The sequence below is a fragment of the Serinus canaria genome, chromosome 4 (genome assembly GCF_022539315.1).
Source record: "Serinus canaria isolate serCan28SL12 chromosome 4, serCan2020, whole genome shotgun sequence".
NCBI lineage: Eukaryota > Metazoa > Chordata > Aves > Passeriformes > Fringillidae > Serinus > Serinus canaria.
The window spans coordinates 63,269,309-63,287,735 of record NC_066317.1 but is presented as its reverse complement, the minus strand read 5'-3'; the positions used below and the strand labels follow the sequence as shown (position 1 = coordinate 63,287,735).

The window sequence follows — 18,427 nt, the reverse complement described above, 5'->3', positions numbered from 1 at the left end:
CACAGATTTCTGTAGCATCTTGTATCCACACTGTCTTTTATACCCAGATACCACATCAAAAGTTTAAACCTTTGAGGGTGGGTGAAGGTTAGACACACAGGATATAGGCAGAAATCTTTTTCTAATACTCATAAAAGGTGGGTGTATTCATTATGATCAAACATCATCTAGTTCAACTTTCTGAAACATGGAACCTTTCATTAATAAGTCAGTAACTTAAAATTTAGGAGGTCATCTAAATGAAAATGCAGAAAAATGTTTTTCTTTCAGTAAAACAGCTGAAAGAAACTAATCTCCATATTTTTAAGAAAGACTGAGGGTTGGGAAGTGTTCCAGATCTCACGTTTTACTGAATCTGGGAGTGATTGAGTCTGTTTCTCTTCAGCTCTTTACTCTGAAAGAAGAGTTGTGTCCCAGTTACTAGAATATCATTTAAAGTTTATGTCTGAAATACTTGCTTATATAGTGTTTGGGTAAAGGAAGACTGATTTGAGTAGACAGATTTGCTTTTAAATGGAATTTTCTCATCTGCTAGAGACTTGTTAATGAGGGAACCAAAGCCAGAAAAAAAAAAAAAATTGAAATGGAACCACGAGTTTACTGCTTGATTTGAAAGACAAATTTGAACTTCTGTCTTGTTTTAAAATCCACCACCTACATGCTGAAAAAAACATAGATCCCTGTCTAAACTTAAATTAATTTTGTCTTTTGTTTGCCTTCCCTCCTGGAGAGAAGGGTCCTGCATGGTGATACTCAGCCTGCTGTTCACTATCTGCTTTAGATGAGTTTGTGGGAAGAAACAAGGAAACAAACCCATTGTGGTAAAACTTAATATGTGGTTCAAACAGCTTCAGCCAGCACAGAAGAGTTTTCAGATCTGCAGTGATTTTCTTCAGCATTTTTTGACATTATTTTATAGCTTTACCATCTAAGCATGTTGAGGGGAAAAAAATAATCTGGGTTGTGGCAGGAGAATAAAAATATACTGTCTTCTGCAAACTTAATTTTTCACACTGTCAGATTTGACTCCCTTTTAGTGATAGAAGAAATTAAGTAAGTGGTTAGTAATAGAAGAAAATGAAGGATAACTTGAGGAAATAAATACATTTAATGTAATTGCTCTCAAAATTGAATTGGAAGATTTTAGTTAAATCTCTAGTTTGATATAAAACAATTACAAATCTGGAAAACTTAACAAGTGAATGCAGAATAGAGTTTGTTTGCTTTTCTGTTCTGATGTAGACATTTCATGTGCTCTTCCCCCTCAGCAGTCTTTACCTCACTGTATATTTTATGATGTTGTTGCAGATTTAATTGTGCAGATATGGCTGCAATGGCCTTTTGGGAGCTGCAGTCTTTTGAATGCTCTGTTGTAGTGTCCTCTTCTGTTTTACTGAAGATGGAACATAAAACTTTGCCAGTTCATTGCTTCTTTCTTTGTTTCCTCATCCTTCTCTTTTTTGTAGTAATAATTCCACAATTTTCCTTAATCTTGTGAGGTTCTGGTTTACTCTTTACTCTTCTGCCTGAAACACTCTCTCTGCAGGCAGGGGTTTGTAAGTATCTGATTGCACAGCATTCTTCCATTACAAAGTGAACAGAATATAACAAGTGAAAAAAACTTCAGTTTTAGTCTTAATGTGTTCAGTTATTTGTCATTTACTATCTGAATATACTCCCCTACATCCTAGAATGTGGGAGATACCTGAATAAACATAGGTCCTCTCAGGCCCTTTGGACATAGACAGATTCACTATAATGTGTGAATTATAATATTTTTTAAAAATTTAAAACCACTTAAGCAGTTAGGGTTGTGAGGATACTGTAATTTTTTATATAGGCAGAATCACATAGAATGAGATTTAAGTTGCCACATTTTTTATTTGAAGCAATAGTACATAGAGAGGAGTTTGCACTGCTTTTTTTTGATCAGCTATAGTTGTAGTTGTGGGGTTTGAAGTGTTTTGAGTTAATGAGATTTTTGTCCCCAGTCACAGAGTGAGAAGCAGCAATTTCACTGTGGGATGACAGGGTGTCACTCTTGGGGACAATGCCTGTGTCCCTGGGTGCCTTGGGCTGAAGACTGAATGTGGATTTGTCTTTTGGCATATGAAATTCCTGATTTTTTCACGAGGCAAGAGATTTTCTAAGAACATAATTGTTATGGTGGTTTTTTTGAAGAAGGAAGGCATGGGATTGTTGTCCTGTTACTTTGGTTTGTTGTTTTTTTAGTTTATAATGCCCTTAGTTGTTGGGGAATTCAAGCAGTAAAATATTACAAAAATATTTTCTGTTCTGTTGCTCTCTTCTCCAACACACCAACCACCTCTCCTGAACCTCTGAAAGGAATGAAGTTTTTTCTGCTACCATTTCCTTAGTTCTCCATCTGTGCTGATAGACAGGGAAGACAAAACAAAACATTTTCACTTTTATTTTCATTACACAGGATCATGAGAGGCAGTAGGAGTTCTGGCTGACAAAGCACAGCACAAGTAGATAGCAGGAAGAGAAAAATAATGTGGGTTTGGTCAGCAACCAAGCTTTGCTTTTTCCATAGTAAATCTTATCTTTTTCCATAGGAAAGATAGAGGTTTGACTAAGTTTGCGTGTTCTAACTTCAATACAAAATACATTTCAATTGTAGATACTCTGTTTAGGGGCCTTGGTTACTTCGGTTTAGTTTCTTTGTAATGTGAGCTTTGTTTTTCTCCTGGCCTGCAGCTGGACCTCCAGCAGTCTGTGTTTGTAGCAGGGCTCTCTGCTATAGTGAAAGTGGAAGTTCTCTGGTACAGAGTGAAACTGAATTGAAAATGAAAACGGAAATACCAAATATCTGCAGCTTAAGCTGTTCAATATGTACTTCCTAGCTACATTGCACAGCAAAGAGCATTTGCTGTCTTCACTTGTCTTAATGCTTCATACTTTTTTTGTCCAATATTAAATTCTTGTGATGTTGTGAAGATGTGAGAACTTCACCAGTTTTCAGCATTGTTCTTTGTATAATCCCTTTGTGACAATTAGCAGAGGAGGTTTGTTTAATGATTTCTATAGCTTTTCAAGTTTATATAGTGAAGTAGTAGTTCTTTGATTCTCAAGGTAATTTGCAATAATTTTGAAGGGCTATAATTCCTTACACATGAGCATATACACACAGAATAGCTGAAATATACACAATACACCACTGTGTACTTTTTAAAGAGATAAAGTAATTTCAATCTGACACCACCTAATAAGCCTTCTGGGTGTTTTTTTAAAAAACTATCTTTCTCCCTTGTTTACTAAACACTCATCTTGGTGTTTTCATAGCAGAGTCTACAAACAAACCTAAAGCTCTCAATGCAGTAAAGATGCTGTCCTTAAATGAGTTTGGTTTTGGTCATTTAAAGATACTTTAGAGCTTTGAAATGACCTGTTATTCATGGTGTGTTCTTGTCTCATCATATTCAGGCAGATTAGAACTAAATGGAAGTTGATTGGATTTTTTTGAGCAAATGTAGCCAAAGTTAATTAAAAACTAGTGGTGTTTTCTATGGTCAAACCACTTCTTTGGGCTGGTAGAATGCTGACAGCAGTGTTATGAATTCTTGTCAATCTGCCTGTCACTCTTTCCTGTGAAAGTGCTGAGGGAATGACAAACAAATCTGTCATATTTTAAGGAAAGAGGAAAGGCATGTTCAATTTTTGTTTTATTTTTCAGTTCTTCTCAGCCAAATGCAGCTGCTGGCCCAGATGAGTTTTTGAGGATGCTGCTTCTCCTCTAGTCATAATTTCTCAAAGGGAAACTCAGTTGCTGTAAAGGACTTAATCAATTTTCACACTCCACATCCTCCTGGACAAAATAAACTTGAAATCCATCTAGCTGCCTTCCCAAGCAATTGTTTCATTACTCCAGAAAGTCAGGAATTTCTGTGCCTGCCATCCTGAGTAGTGCAAAGCCTGTGGAATGGTTTGTGTATCCTGTGTTAGGATTAGTCTGTGTGGGAGTCATCACCTCCACCTCAGCACTGCCCATCTCTGTGAATTCTCTGCAGTCTCCTGTTTGAAAGGGGAACAAAATCCTCAAATTCCTTAAAGTAGAAAAGGAATGAACTCTGATCCCAAGCTGTTTCCTTCTAATGCTTAATGTAGCTGGTTTAAAGTTTGGGGCTAGGGTGACTGAGGGGGTTGTTCCTCAGGCTGCAGAGCTTGCCTGTAATTAAGGATGGAAAGGTTAAAGAAGTTCTTAAATTAAATGGTTTTAATTCTGGCAAAACTGCAGTTCAAATTAATGGGATGGGGCATATGCAGGGCACTCCAGACTTACTTAGCAGTGACAGAACCAGAGGGTGTTCTGGGCTCCTCTGCAGCACAGGGAGGCTGCTGGCAGTAATGGGTAGGAGATCTAATTACAAGTGAGAACAATTGCAAGAAAAAAGAAGTCATGAAAAAGACACAAAGGAGCCATAATTTGAGGGGAAGGTATTAGAAATGAGTTTGATTTTGTGTGATCTTCCCTTTCTTTACAGTTCTAAACTAGGACTTACCCATCTTAATTTGTTTGCTTAAGTGTCACCACAGGAAGAATTGGTCAGGCCTGGAGGAGGAGATGATCCCTGCATTCTTCTTCCCTGCATTCACACCCCCCCCCCCAAGACTGTGCTTCTGGTCCTGCTTCTCCATCTTCATGGGTGCACTCAGATGCCCTGTGCTGGCTGACCACATACTGTTATGAGTTCAGACTTCCCTAAACAGCTTTGGGAGGAAAAAGAAACTGCAAGCCAAATTACCTTTCTTCTATACCACTTTGTAACTTGACAGTGATCTCCTATTCTTTAAAAATGCAGAGAATACAAGTGTCTTAAAAGGAGCTTCAGTCCTCAGTGTATGAGAAGAGAGATACCAAGAGGGGATTGGGTGGCAGATTTGTTCAGATATTATTTCTTTCCCCCCTCACATTAATAATTGAAATAACCCTACCTGGATACTGAAGTAAAATCTATACATATGACTGTAAAATCTATACATGTGACTGCATTTGGTTGGCAGAAATGTTTCTGAGAGGGAGTATTGAATAAACTGTTGGTGTCCTACAGCTGCGTGTCCAAAGTGCATGCCAGGAATTGCACCTCATTGTTTACTGTTGAGATACCTATGGAATACATCAGAGCAATTCCCAGAATGAGAAAATCAAACTAAGCCAGAATGGTGTGGGAAAGTAAGGTGGAAGTGAGCAAGTGGTGATATTTTCTATAGACTTCTTAAAAATCTCATATGAGAGCTCCATGGATATCCAATGCTGTGCTGTATTTTGCCATTCTTTTAACGTATGAATGTTTTATCAATAGAAAAAAACATCAGCACATCAAGCCCACCACAGATAAACCTTGCAGGTTTTGTCAGAGCCTGTCATTTTCAAGTTTTTTATCATGATCCAGTATAGTAAAAGAATTCTGGGCATTTCTAAAATTTTGTGAAGTGCTTGTAGACACACTGGAATGTGATATTCACCCCTGTACTGCCCCCCCCTTTTATATTATGCTGCAGTTAGAAGCACTGCTAGAGCCTTTTCATTATTCCAGCCAGCTCCCTCTCAGACTAGAGTCATAAATCTTTGTAGCTTAGTTGCACTTTCTGAAGAATACAGGGAGTCATAAATTAAAAATGAGTTTCAGGCTCCTGAGTAACTTTCACATTTCTGAAAAGTTGATTCATTGAAAAAAAATTCCATCGTACCTCTTCAGCCGAAATGCTGAGGTTGGTTTCTTGTGTTAGGATTAATGTTTCTCCAGACCTGCCCCTGACATATGGGCTTCTTAATTCTTGGCTTTTAAGCATAACTTTTCACATCATGTTTAACTGCTAGAAAGAGCATTTGATTTTTCACATCTGCTTGGAATCTTTTAGGTCTGTTGAGAATGCTGGACTTGAGGCAAGCTGGCAGGAGGGGTTTTCTGACAGTCTTAGAGAATCCTCAGGGAGCCAAAAACCTTGAGACATGGGAATGTAGCTCTAGCTGGAGTCACATGAACCAGAAAAGCTGAATCATGGATGAGTAATTGTCCCTAGCAATCAGAGGACATGGCTTCATGTATGTTTACCAAGCAGAGTTTTAAAAGCTTTGAGAAATGGATTTCTGAGTACGTTGAGTTTTAGGGGTTTTGACTGGTTGTACCTCTCTGTGTTTGAATGGCAAATAAATCTCTATGCAGTTGCAGCACATCAAAGATTTTAGTTTATTGTGTTTGGAGTATAATGTGTAATTACTTAAGGGAGTATTTGCTGGATTTGAAAATATGTACAAGGTAAAGTGACCTACTCTGATTCAGCATAATGCTCCAAGTACTTGTTTCTGAATTCTAGATTTTTGCTCTCTTAACTGTCTTCTTTCCTCTTGCCACTTTTAATTAATTTTAACTGCCTTCTGAATAATGAGCTGGTATTATACAACATGAATTATAGATGTTGCATATAAATTTACTATTAGAAAATTGAAAAGGAGATTCAAAATACGTGATTTTATAAAATATGTGATAGGTCTGTAATGAGATAGCTTCTGTGCTTTTTTACAGAGTTAATGCTTACCTAGATAAAGGTGCAGTCTGTTTATATCAAATAGAACAGATGAAGCCAAAGAGACAAAATGCAGCTAACTCTGTGAAATGGTTTTAGTTGGTGAATAGATGTCTGTGTTGCTGAACTTTGCTATGCAGTAAAAATGAGTCTGTCATAGGGGGACATGAAACACCCTTGTAGCTAAATCTATCCCTTGAAGTGGAAATAGTTCTGTAATTGTTTTCCAAAAGCTAAAATAGCTTTACAGCATCAATGGAGCACTCACAAACTTTCACTGTTACAACTGGAACAGAAAAAAATTCACAAAAGTATGTGGGGAATGGTTCATGTTACAAGTTCTCAGTATGTGAAAAAACAGCTGAAAGATGGAGGGCTTGAGGTTTTAAAACTGGTTGGTTTTGTAGTCTCTATTCAAACATAAAGACAGTATTTCAGTCTGTTCTAGTCTGGGGGTTTTGTTTGGTTTTGGTTTTTTGACTTTGTGGGTTTTTTTAATCTAATAGTACATTTGTGTGTATAGCACTTAACTTGATTAAAAATGTTCAATACACAGGGAGGTTGACTTTTCCACATCTACATCCAGTGCTCAGGTAACGTATTTGAAATCAAATTAAGCCTTCCTGATGGTCTCTCAGAAGTTATTTGAAAAGATAAAGGTAAACCACAGCTTACTTGCCAATATTTCTAATTAAAAACAAAACTGTAACTGGAATGTGGATTTTTTTTCACTGTTAGAGAACAAAAGCTATGACTTAAACTTTAAGGTTTTCATTACACATGAAATGCAATTATTGTTTACTAGCAAACATGACAGCACTTTGTTCTTATGAACTATTTCTTATGTTACTTCTTTTATTACCCCTGATGCATATCTGAAAAAAAGATTATCAGTTTGGCTTTTCTTTTTTTCTTTTTAAGGGTCCTGCTAAGAGAGATCAAACTCAAAGTACCATCAAAGAGGAGAAAGTCCATCTGTTGAAGTATAATATAGGAGATCTAGTGTGGTCTAAAGTGTCTGGTTTCCCATGGTGGCCATGTATGGTTTCTGCTGATCCTGTTCTCCATGCCTACACTAAACTAAAAGGTATGTAATTCAGATTTCTTCAGGTGTACAAAATTACTGCTTTGCAAAAATTCTGTTCTGATTAGCAACTTGTTGTCAGCAGGAATGTTAAAATCATGTAAATGCTATTCTTGAGCATATAGCAGTCTGTCTTTTAACTCATGTGTTCTCTGAAAGATACCAAAATTGTGAGCTGTCAGACTGTGTGGAGTCTTCTTAAAAAAAGAAAAAACCCAAACCTAACAGTGTTTTTCATTGTTTCTGTGGAGCTGCTTGGTAAATTCATACAGGCTAAAGATTTTATTAAAGCTGATGGGAATTGAATATTTCTGATGAAGCAATCCATAATTTAGGCAGCTAAATTTTCTCTGATTCATAGAGTCAGTACTGATCCCTACAGACAATTCTGGTTGATTTTAAATGCAGGAACTACCAAGTGTTAATGTAATTTTTAGGAATGAATCTGTACAATTTCTTAATCTCATTTGCACCTTTGTTCTCTGTTCTGATACCTGCAACTTTTTGAGGCTTTAGTAGCAATAAATATTTAAACTACATATTAAGAAATAGTTGGAAGGGCTGAAAGGAGTGAGGCATTGGGATGGATTGCCCAGAGAAGTGGTCTGATCTCATTCATAGGAGGTTTTTAGAACAAATTGAATTAATATCTCTAGGATTATAGCTAGATTCAAAATTGGTAGAAAACTAAATGGCTTCTTAAGAACACTTTCAAGCATTCTTAATGCAGTTGTTGGAATGATTATTATAGACTCCTCAAATAAATTTTCCTTGTTGCAGTCTTTCAGAGTTTGGATCGGGCAGTCCCTGTCACTTTTACTCTTTGGATTATTAGGTCTGTTATGACATAAAGAGATGGATTTTGAGAGTAGTAGAGCTGTGTACTTGTTCCTAGCAATTGCTCTGTTCCTTGAAAGGAGCAAGGTTATATTCATTATCCAGAATCTTGGTGGTGCATCTTTATCAGAAAGTGTAGAAACAGACCCAGGAAAACCCAGTACCAAGTGTCTGAATGCAGCCTGTGGAGCAAGAACAGAAAGAAGGGCCCACGGACTTTGTAGTGTTAATTTCCCTCTCTTTGAAGTGATGGGAATGATGGTGATTTCTCATATTTGCTCTGGAGTTGATTTGGGCCTTCCTTTTCCTTGAGGTGTTTAGTCAGGGTCTGAGCAGCCATCCTGACTGCTAAGTGCATTCTTATGTGTGTATTTTTGTCAGTAGGTATTTCCAGTCTTACCTTCCACCTACTCTTTATTATTTAGGCACTATCAAAAGTCTCTTCTTGCAAAAAGAAAAGGTCTTTTTTCAGGGAGTTTTAGAAACACTGAGCTATGTCTCTGTATTTCTCATTTCTAGGCTTAGGATCAAGTGCTTATAAGTAGTCTGAATTTCTGGATGTTGCTCCTTCATTTGATCATTCCAGCTGATTAGGCTTAATAAAAATTAATAGCTTTCAACTTGTGGGAAGTACATTTTTGTGTAAGAAAGTCTGTGCTGAGTCTGGCTAAAGCTCCATCTCACTGAATATCCTGTCTCTGGCTGTGGTCAACCACAGATGCTCAGATACAGAGAAGCAGCAGGGAAGTGGTGGGTTCCCAGAGCACTCTCCCAAACTGCCAACAATGAGTTGTTTCAGGATTCTGTGGGCCAAAAATTAAGTTTGCCTATGTAACAACCTTTAATGAATATCAGAAAATCAAGACAACCCCAACGATGGGGAGAAATGATGCATCTTACTCCATTGCTTTCAGAAGGCTAATCAATTACTTTATTATACTATACTATTTTATACTGTATTACACTGCATCTAAACTGAAACTGCACAAGCACTCAACCTAACAAAACTGCCCAGAATCTGGTGACTGTCAGCCAACAGTCCCAACACACACATGGATTCAATTGGTCAGTAAATCAAAACACTCACACCAGAATCCAATTACCAATTCCCTTCAGGTAAACAATCTTCCACAATGCATTCCACTTGTTCCAAAACACAGGAGCAGTAAATGAGGTAAGAATTGTTTTTTCTTTCTCTGAGGTTCAGGGAATGTGAATCCCAGAAAATCCTTGGGAAGTTCTGCCTTGCTTTTCTCTGTGAAGAGAAATGGGGTCACAAATGAATGCCATTCTTTTATCCAGGAGCATTGGTGCAAATTCAACTCTGAGAGGATACCTGAAGATTGACCACTAGGTTTGTGACTCTAGTGGCAGGCACTATTACTGAGTCTCCTTAATTAGGCAGTTACAGCTGTCCAGCATTGCAGTGCAAAAGGAGCACAGTGCCTGCCTGCTTGGCAAGTGGGCTCTTGGCAGATCTTTACAGGAGGTTGGAAACCTAGGCTGTGGCATCTCTTATGCAGCCAGGGTATCCTGGTAAAATAGACAGATTTGAGATTGTCACAAGAGCTCTGTAGTCACTACTTAAACATTTTCTTGATAAGCACAAAGCTGTGCAAGAGAATTGTTCCTGACTACACAACACTGGAATGTATGTTAGACTACTGATTGAATGTGTGATGGTTACAATCCCAAGACTTTCCCTCTGTCCTTCCTCTAGATTCTCATATCTGATCTCAGATGAGTCATTATAATTCTTGTAGTACTCATAGATGTTTTTGTATATAGTGTAAGTTTGTAATTGTTACAAAACATTACATGCACATATTAAAATTTTTGTCCATACCATTAACTAGGTTGATTTCATATTACCTTTCCATATTTTACAAGATTAATCCCCTATTAAAATAATCATCACCATAAAAAGAAAGTTCTTTCTAGCTTTAGGAACCCCAAAAATAGAGCATGAAGCAGTCAACTAGGTCTCTTTGGTGACTTAAGCCTGAAGACATGCAGTGTATGAATAATGGGATTCCTAATGGAATCTAGACCTAGTTTGAAGTCACCTGCCACAGAATTGTGGCTCTTCTTTTTACCTTCTGGGTGTCCATCCCTCCCTGAGTTTGTCTGCTGCCCAGTCTATGTCTTGGACAAACTGGTGTGGTGACACTGGAGGAACCACGGGTACTGTAGGGAGCATTTTTGATCTAGCAGGATTGAATTTGCAAACACAGAAGTGCAGGTTAAAACCTTTTCTATTTTTAAACAAGACCATAATTTGAACACTTAGCAAACCTGCAAGTTCTAATGAACAAGGTGTTAGAGGACATCTTAAGTGTGATCTCTTACCTCGGCCTTTGAGAAATTCATTGTTAACTATGAACCCTTTGATGAGTTTTGAAAGTGGTTTCTTCCCCCTTCTCTGTAAAATAGCTGAGACCTTGGAAAGGGAAAGGTTGTATGCCTGTATTGTGCCACAGTGAGACAATGTTCCTCTTGTTTTTCTAGGGGAAAAAAGGGAATATTTTTAGTTTTAGAAGAAAAAATGCTTATTTAGATGTCAAAATTGTACTCTTATTCCTCCACTCTACCACCAGCCAAATCCTTTATTGATTTCTTTGATTCCTGAAAAGTCTTGATTATTATGAAGTTATTATTATGATTGCAAGGGTTAAAACCAGATGAAGTATGTGTCTCTGTTAAAGAATATTGAAAGATAAAGTTGAGGAGGTGTAGAGAGGGGGCTCAGTGCACAAGCTCTCCAAGCTGTGGAACTTTCTCAGTGTTCATTGAGAAATGAATGCTAAATTCATTTTCAGAAACACCCAGACCTACATGTAAAGTTAATATACATGGGAAATTGGCAGGTGATTGTAACCTTGAGTTAATTTAGGCAAGCATGTTCTTGCTAGGAATTAAACTATTGAGCTTTTGGGTCAGACTTCATACATTATCTTTCAGAGACTTTCAGACTGATTTAAGTGGGTTTTTGAAAGGTTATCCAGTTTTTCTGTGCTTTTGTTATGGCAACTTTAACAGCTTACACACTTCAAGTCTGCAGGGGCTTACCAGAGTTTGTATCTTAAATACATGTGGGTTTTTTTAATTTTCAGGACAGAAGAAGAGTTTTCGTCAATATCACGTTCAGTTTTTTGGAGATGCCCCAGAACGAGCCTGGATATTTGAGAAGAGCTTGGTGCCCTTCAAAGAAAAAGACCAGTTTGAACAATTATGCCAAGAGAGTGCAAGACAAGCCCTCACTAAAGCAGAGAAAATAAAGGTAAGAGGTTACCAAATCAGGCAGAGATGTACTGATATAAATAGGTATTATAAAAAGCTTAAAGACAGCTTGTTTTACAGGAGTCTTACATTTCATTTATAGATGCAAAGGGTGGGATGATTTACTCAGTAAACATCAGTACTCTTCTGCTTTGTCATGGATTCATCTGTGGTATCAGTTGTACCCAATACAGCTCCATTTGAACTCTGAATTAGAGACCTGCAGGACAGTTAGTCTCTTGGGATGGTTTGATGTTAATGTCAGCATTTGCAGTCACAAGTGGGCAGATGCTGACAGGGCTGTCTCCTCTTGCAGATGCTCAAGCCGGTGTCGGGGAAGCTGCGGCCGCAGTGGGAGATGGGTGTGAAGCAGGCCAGTGAAGCCGTGGGCATGCCGGTGGAGGAGCGCAAGGCCAAGTACACCTTCATCTATGTCAGGGACAGACCCCACCTTAATCCTCGAGTGGCAAAGGAGGTTGGCATTGCTGTGGAACCCTTGGAGGAGATGGATGAGTCATCCTACTCACATGAAGAAACCACTCCAAATCTGAAATCAATGAAGGAGTCTGGCATTCCTAGCAAGAGGAGGAGAAGGACATCAAAACTCTCTGCTGCTGATGACATGCAAGAGAGCAGTCAGTTGGAGGATAAGAATACTACTCCTCAAAAGTCATCTGAACAGGCAGAATCCAAAAGAGGGATAGGCTCCCCTCTCAATAGAAAGAAAACTCCAGCATCTACTCCACGAAGCAGAAAGGGCGATGCAGTATCTCAGTTTTTGGTCTTTTGTCAGAAGTACAGAGATGAGGTTAGTCTCTTTTTAGCTGTTACTATTGTTGATTGCCTCTTCTCATTTCTGTACTTGAAGAAACCACTTTACTTTAGTAAACAAAAATTAGTTATTACTGCACAATCCATAATATTCTGGGTTTGACAAGGTATGCCTGCAACAAATCTTATTCTAGACAGAAACAGAGAAAGAAGGGAATGTAAGTGAGCAATATAAGCGAGATGGTGATAACTGCTATTGTATTTCAAGCAAAAGTTGTCTTAGTGTCTTCCCACATAAACCAAGAGTCCTTTGTATTAGCCATATTTTGTCTTTAATGTATGTACAATATAATACATGTGCATACATATATGCTCAGGCAAATATAACAAACATTATGCTGTTCATGGCAATCTACTTGTAGATAGCTTTTACATTCTTACTGGGGACATGGCTCAGTTGATTCTGTGTGTTCCTTTATCTTTGAACACCTCAAAACTTAATTTACTTATCCAGCACCTTTTGCTGAGCTTCAAAAGAAGCTGCTTACCAAAGCTTGTAAAAATCACTGTCAGTGTGTGCAATCTTCTGGGACAGAAACTAGGTCCTCTTGAGGCACTTACACTCCAATACAAGGTAGAATAAATAAATACCTTATTATCAGCATTTTTTAGGAAGACTTAAAAGTGTAAAAGCACTACTGCTGGTGTAGCTCATTACTTTAAAATCAGGACTTGCCATTTTTTGTCCTTACAACCTTTTGCTCCATTTACAGTACTGTTCCATAATCTGAAGCTAGTGTGATATCTTATGTTTTCTTGTACTTTTACTATTACATGTTGTTCACAGAAGGATCAGGAAGTTAGTGCTGACTTTGTCATACTCTTTAGCTACTGAATGGTTGACTTCATTATAGCATATTTGTATTAGAAAATAATTAATAGGTTCAAACTTTATAAAGAAATATTGGAAAGCAGATTCTGTTGGATGGAAGTCAATTAGTTTGGTTCAACTTGGGATCTTATTAGATCATTGAAACTTAAGGTAATACTGAGAATGAAAATGAGCACAGTGCTACATAAACCTTTTAGTGGCTTTGGTTAAGTTGAGAAAAGCATTGGCATTGCAGTTTGCTGGCTCTGGAAAGGAAATGGTTTTGTAGCCAAACCATTAAACACAGTTTTTGACATATTAATTATGAAAAGCTGTGTGAGTAAAATATCTGTCTCATGTTGGAGACATGAGTTCTATTCACAGTTCTTCTGTAAGTGACATTGCAAGAGGGAATTACCTTGGCCTTCAATGTGCATAGCAAGAAGTCTTTTGCAATATTGAGGGACATACAATTGCTTCTCTGGAAGAAATGAGATGATGATGGCTGCCTTTATGGACTCTTAGCCAAACACACCTTGCAGAGAAGAGATGTGCTGAGTCTCTGGTATTTCTGTTTTCTATGCCTGTTATCAGGCTTTGTTCCCTACTGTGGTTATACTGTAATTAATAGATGGAAAATATGCAGACTGTTAGAATATATGAAATTGAGGAAATACTTTTTATTCAGTGTCATTTCAGAAAATTGAAAAACTTTCTTAAACTTGAAATTCTCACTGATGATAGTGGCTAGTGTTGCACAAAGTTTAAAAATATTACGTATTTTTAGAGAGAGGACATCCTACCATTTCTGCCTAGAATACCTTTTAATAAGATCTGTCATGAAAACCCAAATCTGCCTGAATGTGTGATCCATTCTAACAGGTACAGAAACACTTCTGTGGGTAGAACAGAACTAGGTTGTGAAAGCTGCAGATACCTCTGACTGATCATCAGATGAACCTGTCTTCCCTTTGTCTTGATTGGAATTTGACTGGCAGAGTGAGGAAACACCAACTTAGATATTTATGCTTTTTGCCTTTCATGTTGATTCTAAACTGGCAGGTTCATGCCATTGGTGGAAGGTGGAGATTCTAACCTAAGATTTGGAGTGTCCCCTTCTGTTAAGCTTATCTGGTTCAACTTGCATGACTTTCACCAAGAGTTTGTTGTGTTGTGTTATAGATGTTCTGATGCTTTAGAAAGAGTGATAATGTTGGCTAAGAAACAAACCTGGTTTTGAGCTGCTTGTACTGGTGGCATTGGAGAGTTTAGTGTATGGCTTTCTTAGTATTTGCGTATAGAAACTGAGAAAAAAGGAATATTACAGACCCAGAAGAGGCTCTCTGTCCCCAGTCTTGGGAAGGGATGAAAGTGAAAGGAATGGCTGAAGACTCCTCTTGTGGGGCCTCTAATAATACCTCTCTTGAAGGTAGAGCCATTTCTGCTGTGTCTTGCTTGGAGTCTGGCTCTGTGTGGTAGTGAGATTCATATATGGGTTTGATTTTATTATTATTTAACTGCTGGAGTATGTTTTTAATGATTTAAGATACACACTTCCCACATCCCTGAGGGAGGTGCTGAAAGCTTGGAGCACTTTTGTGCTTGTAGTGATGCATTAAGTATTTTGTGCTGTTACCAAAGGAGTAAAGATGTATTTTGCACTATTGTATTGTGTGCTTCCCCTGTGAAAAATACAAGGCTAGGAAGCATTGGAGGGAAGTGTCTGACTGGAGATAAAGGTGTCATTCAAGTGAGAGGCAGAGAGCTGCACTGTTTACTTTAATTGATTTGGGCCTTGAGTCTGTTGTGAGGAAAATTTAGGAATAATTTCACTACCATGGAGACTTTGGAGAAGACTGAGCGTTTTCCTTGGAGGCCTTATTTGCAAGGGTCCCTTCACCACTAAGAATTCTGAGTGTCTTTTCCTTGTCATTTCACAGTGCTGCTAGTCAGCTAAAAGTTATTTTTATTCTTATTTTGTTGAGACTGGAGGTAATGTTAATGTAGACTAAATCTAGTTATTTCTTGGAGAATTAAATGAGGCTCTGTGCCCTCATTGAGCACAGTGACCTGTGCATTTGTGACAACAGTCAAAATTGATGCTAATTTCATGTCCTGAAGAAGTGAGATATGTGGAAGGGAGGATATCTTGTGGGTTTATGTTCCTCCCTTTCAATAATGTGAATCCAGTTGCTGGATTTTAATCAAAATTGAGTAGAGGCTTTCAAAGGTAGTTCTACTCCTCAAGCCTTATGCAGGTGGATTATGCCAAATAGAAACAAGACAATTCTTGGTACTCTACTAGGAAAAAGATTAATGCCTGGATTTCTATACTAGACACTGATGAATGGAAGGAAGGTACTGCAGCTATTTCAACACTTGGAAAAGCAACAGTCACACTTGCATCCTGTTTGGTAACAGGAAGTGTAGTTTTAAGACCCTAAATTCTTAAGAAATCAGGTTTAAGCATTTCACCTTACCAGAAAAATTGTATTTCTGTGCTGTTGAATGGTGTTGCTCTTTGAACAATTGGCTTTCTTGACTTAGTTTTTATTTGCTCTGTGGTTTTGAGGTATCAGTTGCATGACTTAGATAGGATTCTGGAGAATGCTGGGTAATGAGATGAGAAGGATTGTTTTTAAACTTACTGTTCATTTCTGCACAAGCATAGAGTTTTTTGACTTGTATGATTAATCAAATCTGATTTTCCTTAAGTAGAAGTAGGGGTATACTGAAGGAGTGGGGTTTTTTTTGTTTGTTTGTTTTTGGGGTTTTTTTGTGTGTGTGTTTTTTTGTTTTGGTTTGGTTTTGGTTTTTTTGTTGTTGAATATACTTCTAGAAACTCTATTAAACTCCATGTTGATGGATATTATGTGTCCTGCTTATAACATTAAAAAAGATGCACAGCTTGTGTGTTCCTAGTGTTCATATGCATAATACAAAAATGATGAATCAATACAGGAAAATGTTACATCAGATGCTAACTTATGTAAATCTCTGCTGAGTTAGCTGTACTGAGTTCTATGATTAATGAGTTTTGCTCTGAATTGATGGATTTCTTTCTAGGCAAATGTATATTCCAGTATTGCTTGCCTGTCATTTGTGGATCTATATTTAAACTTCATTGAGAAACAATACCCTTTTTTTTTTTTTTAATGACCACAGGACAAGATTCGTACTTAACTCCACTTACTCCATTTTTGAATGGTAAAAGGCAAATGGATACTTCTAAAATTAGTCTTAATACTTCTGAATAAGCTAGTCAGTTTTTTTTTTCAAAGACAGAGAGAGAAGTGGTTATTCAAAGCAAAGCTGGATTCTGTAGGTTTTATTCTAATTCTGTCTACAGCAGAAATATTAGATATTGTTTGTATCCAGTTTTCCAAAGTGTTGGAAGTGTGTACACCATTCTTTCCAATGGTCACTTTTTTTTAATTCACCCCTATTTCTGCATGTATAGGTGGTTGCTGAACATCCAGATGCTTCAAGTGAGGAGATTGAAGAGCTGCTGGAATCGCAGTGGAACATGCTTAGTGAAAAACAGAAAGCTCGCTATAACACAAAGTTTGCCATAGTGACCTCTCCCAAATCTGAAGAAGACTCTGGTAAACGTAAAACTGTGCTAGTGTACTCTAACTAAATTTGATATGCATAGTGGCATTAAACTAAGCACATATTTGAGACCCTGTAGGGAAAACAGCTTTCACTGTTTTCCAGTTTTAATTCTTGGTGTTTGTGCCAATAGCGAAGGAATGCCAATGGTTACAATAAACGCAACCCATGAAGTCTACATTTCTTGCTCATTGTTCTGAAAAGTTGTTCTATGTAAACCTTCTGCTGTTTAGACATTGCTGATTTCTCATTCTTCTTCTGCCCAGAAGCAGCTGCCATTGCATCCACTGCTTGTTACAAGTGGATGGTGGGAAGGGAAGATGAAGTGTTAACTGCTAGTAAAATTTGAGATGTTGTTTTTATAGAACAGTTAGAAACCATTTAAAAATTTTAATCAGTACTACTATGCCTTTTCTTCATATATACCTAAAGTGTATTACTCACATCATCATCCACTCAGGAAGAACTATTCCAGACTTTGTTCTGTACCCTTCAGCCATTTGGCATTTTATTGTGCTACTCAAAGTTTTTAGGACTTTGTGCAAGTTTGCAAATACTTTATTTTTTTTCTCCTTGTATTTTTGTTGCTTTTTCCTGGTGTTTGTTTTTGATGAACAGTCTCAATAGTTTTCCAAAATATTTGAGGGGGTTTGGAGTCACTTGAGAAAGGAGGAGGAAGAAGATAGTTTGCCATTTGCATGAACTTTATCAAAATTAACTAGCTATCATTTTTCAAATTTAAATAGCTTTACAGCACTGTAAGAAGACTTATATGGAAGTATTAGAAGCCAACAGGTGCTGCTTTGGGCAATGACAAGAATGAGAGGGAGTGTTTGAAAGTTTGTGAGACTTGGAAAAACTTGTATAAAAATGGCAGTCAGTTTTGTTAACTATCTGTGTGTGTGTGTGAAATAACATAATTTTGTGGAAAATTGAAAAGTTTTTAACTTTAAATTTTAAGTGTTAAATATTTGGATATCAGTTTAAAAAAAAAACACGTTCTGTATCTCTCAAGGTTCATCATTGAAGAATATTGGAGAGGCCAAACGTAAAGTGTTTCAAGACTCACCTAAAAGGAGATCAAGATCCAGAAGTAATTGAAATTTGTGTTCTGTGCAAATAGCTCATCATTATAAGTAGCTGTTGAGTGTATTTTTTTATGTAATCGCCCACCTATCATAATCTCTTTATTTTATCTCAGATGTTGTCTTCCTTGACATTAGAACTCTAATGGATCCCAAATTAAATATCTTAACACTGTAGTACTGAATTTTGTTCACCTTCCTCAGTGTCATATTGCAAGAAATGTAATTGAAATTGTACCTGTACCAGGTGTTTCTAGTACATATATTGTGTACATTTATAGTTACCTGCAGATGAAAATATGTCAGTTCTCTTGTTCCCCATCTCAAATCCTCTTCTCT

General features: G+C 37.4%; 1 protein-coding gene across 8 annotated transcripts in view; it reads left to right on the top strand.

The window, feature by feature from the left end:
* Positions 1-18,427, top strand: part of NSD2 (nuclear receptor binding SET domain protein 2) — a 98,650-nt gene that overhangs the window by 47,605 nt on the left and 32,618 nt on the right. For 6 of the 8 annotated variants that reach the window (XM_050973906.1, XM_050973905.1, XM_050973909.1 and 3 more), the window contains 5 exons: positions 7,471-7,636; positions 11,584-11,750; positions 12,066-12,557; positions 16,852-16,996; positions 18,019-18,096. In XM_050973906.1, the coding sequence (XP_050829863.1) occupies positions 7,471-7,636; positions 11,584-11,750; positions 12,066-12,557; positions 16,852-16,996; positions 18,019-18,096 (1,048 nt within the window). The remainder of the gene's footprint in view (positions 1-7,470; positions 7,637-11,583; positions 11,751-12,065; positions 12,558-16,851; positions 16,997-18,018; positions 18,097-18,427) is intronic. The other 2 variants (XM_050973910.1, XM_050973908.1) reach the window with 1 other exon arrangement.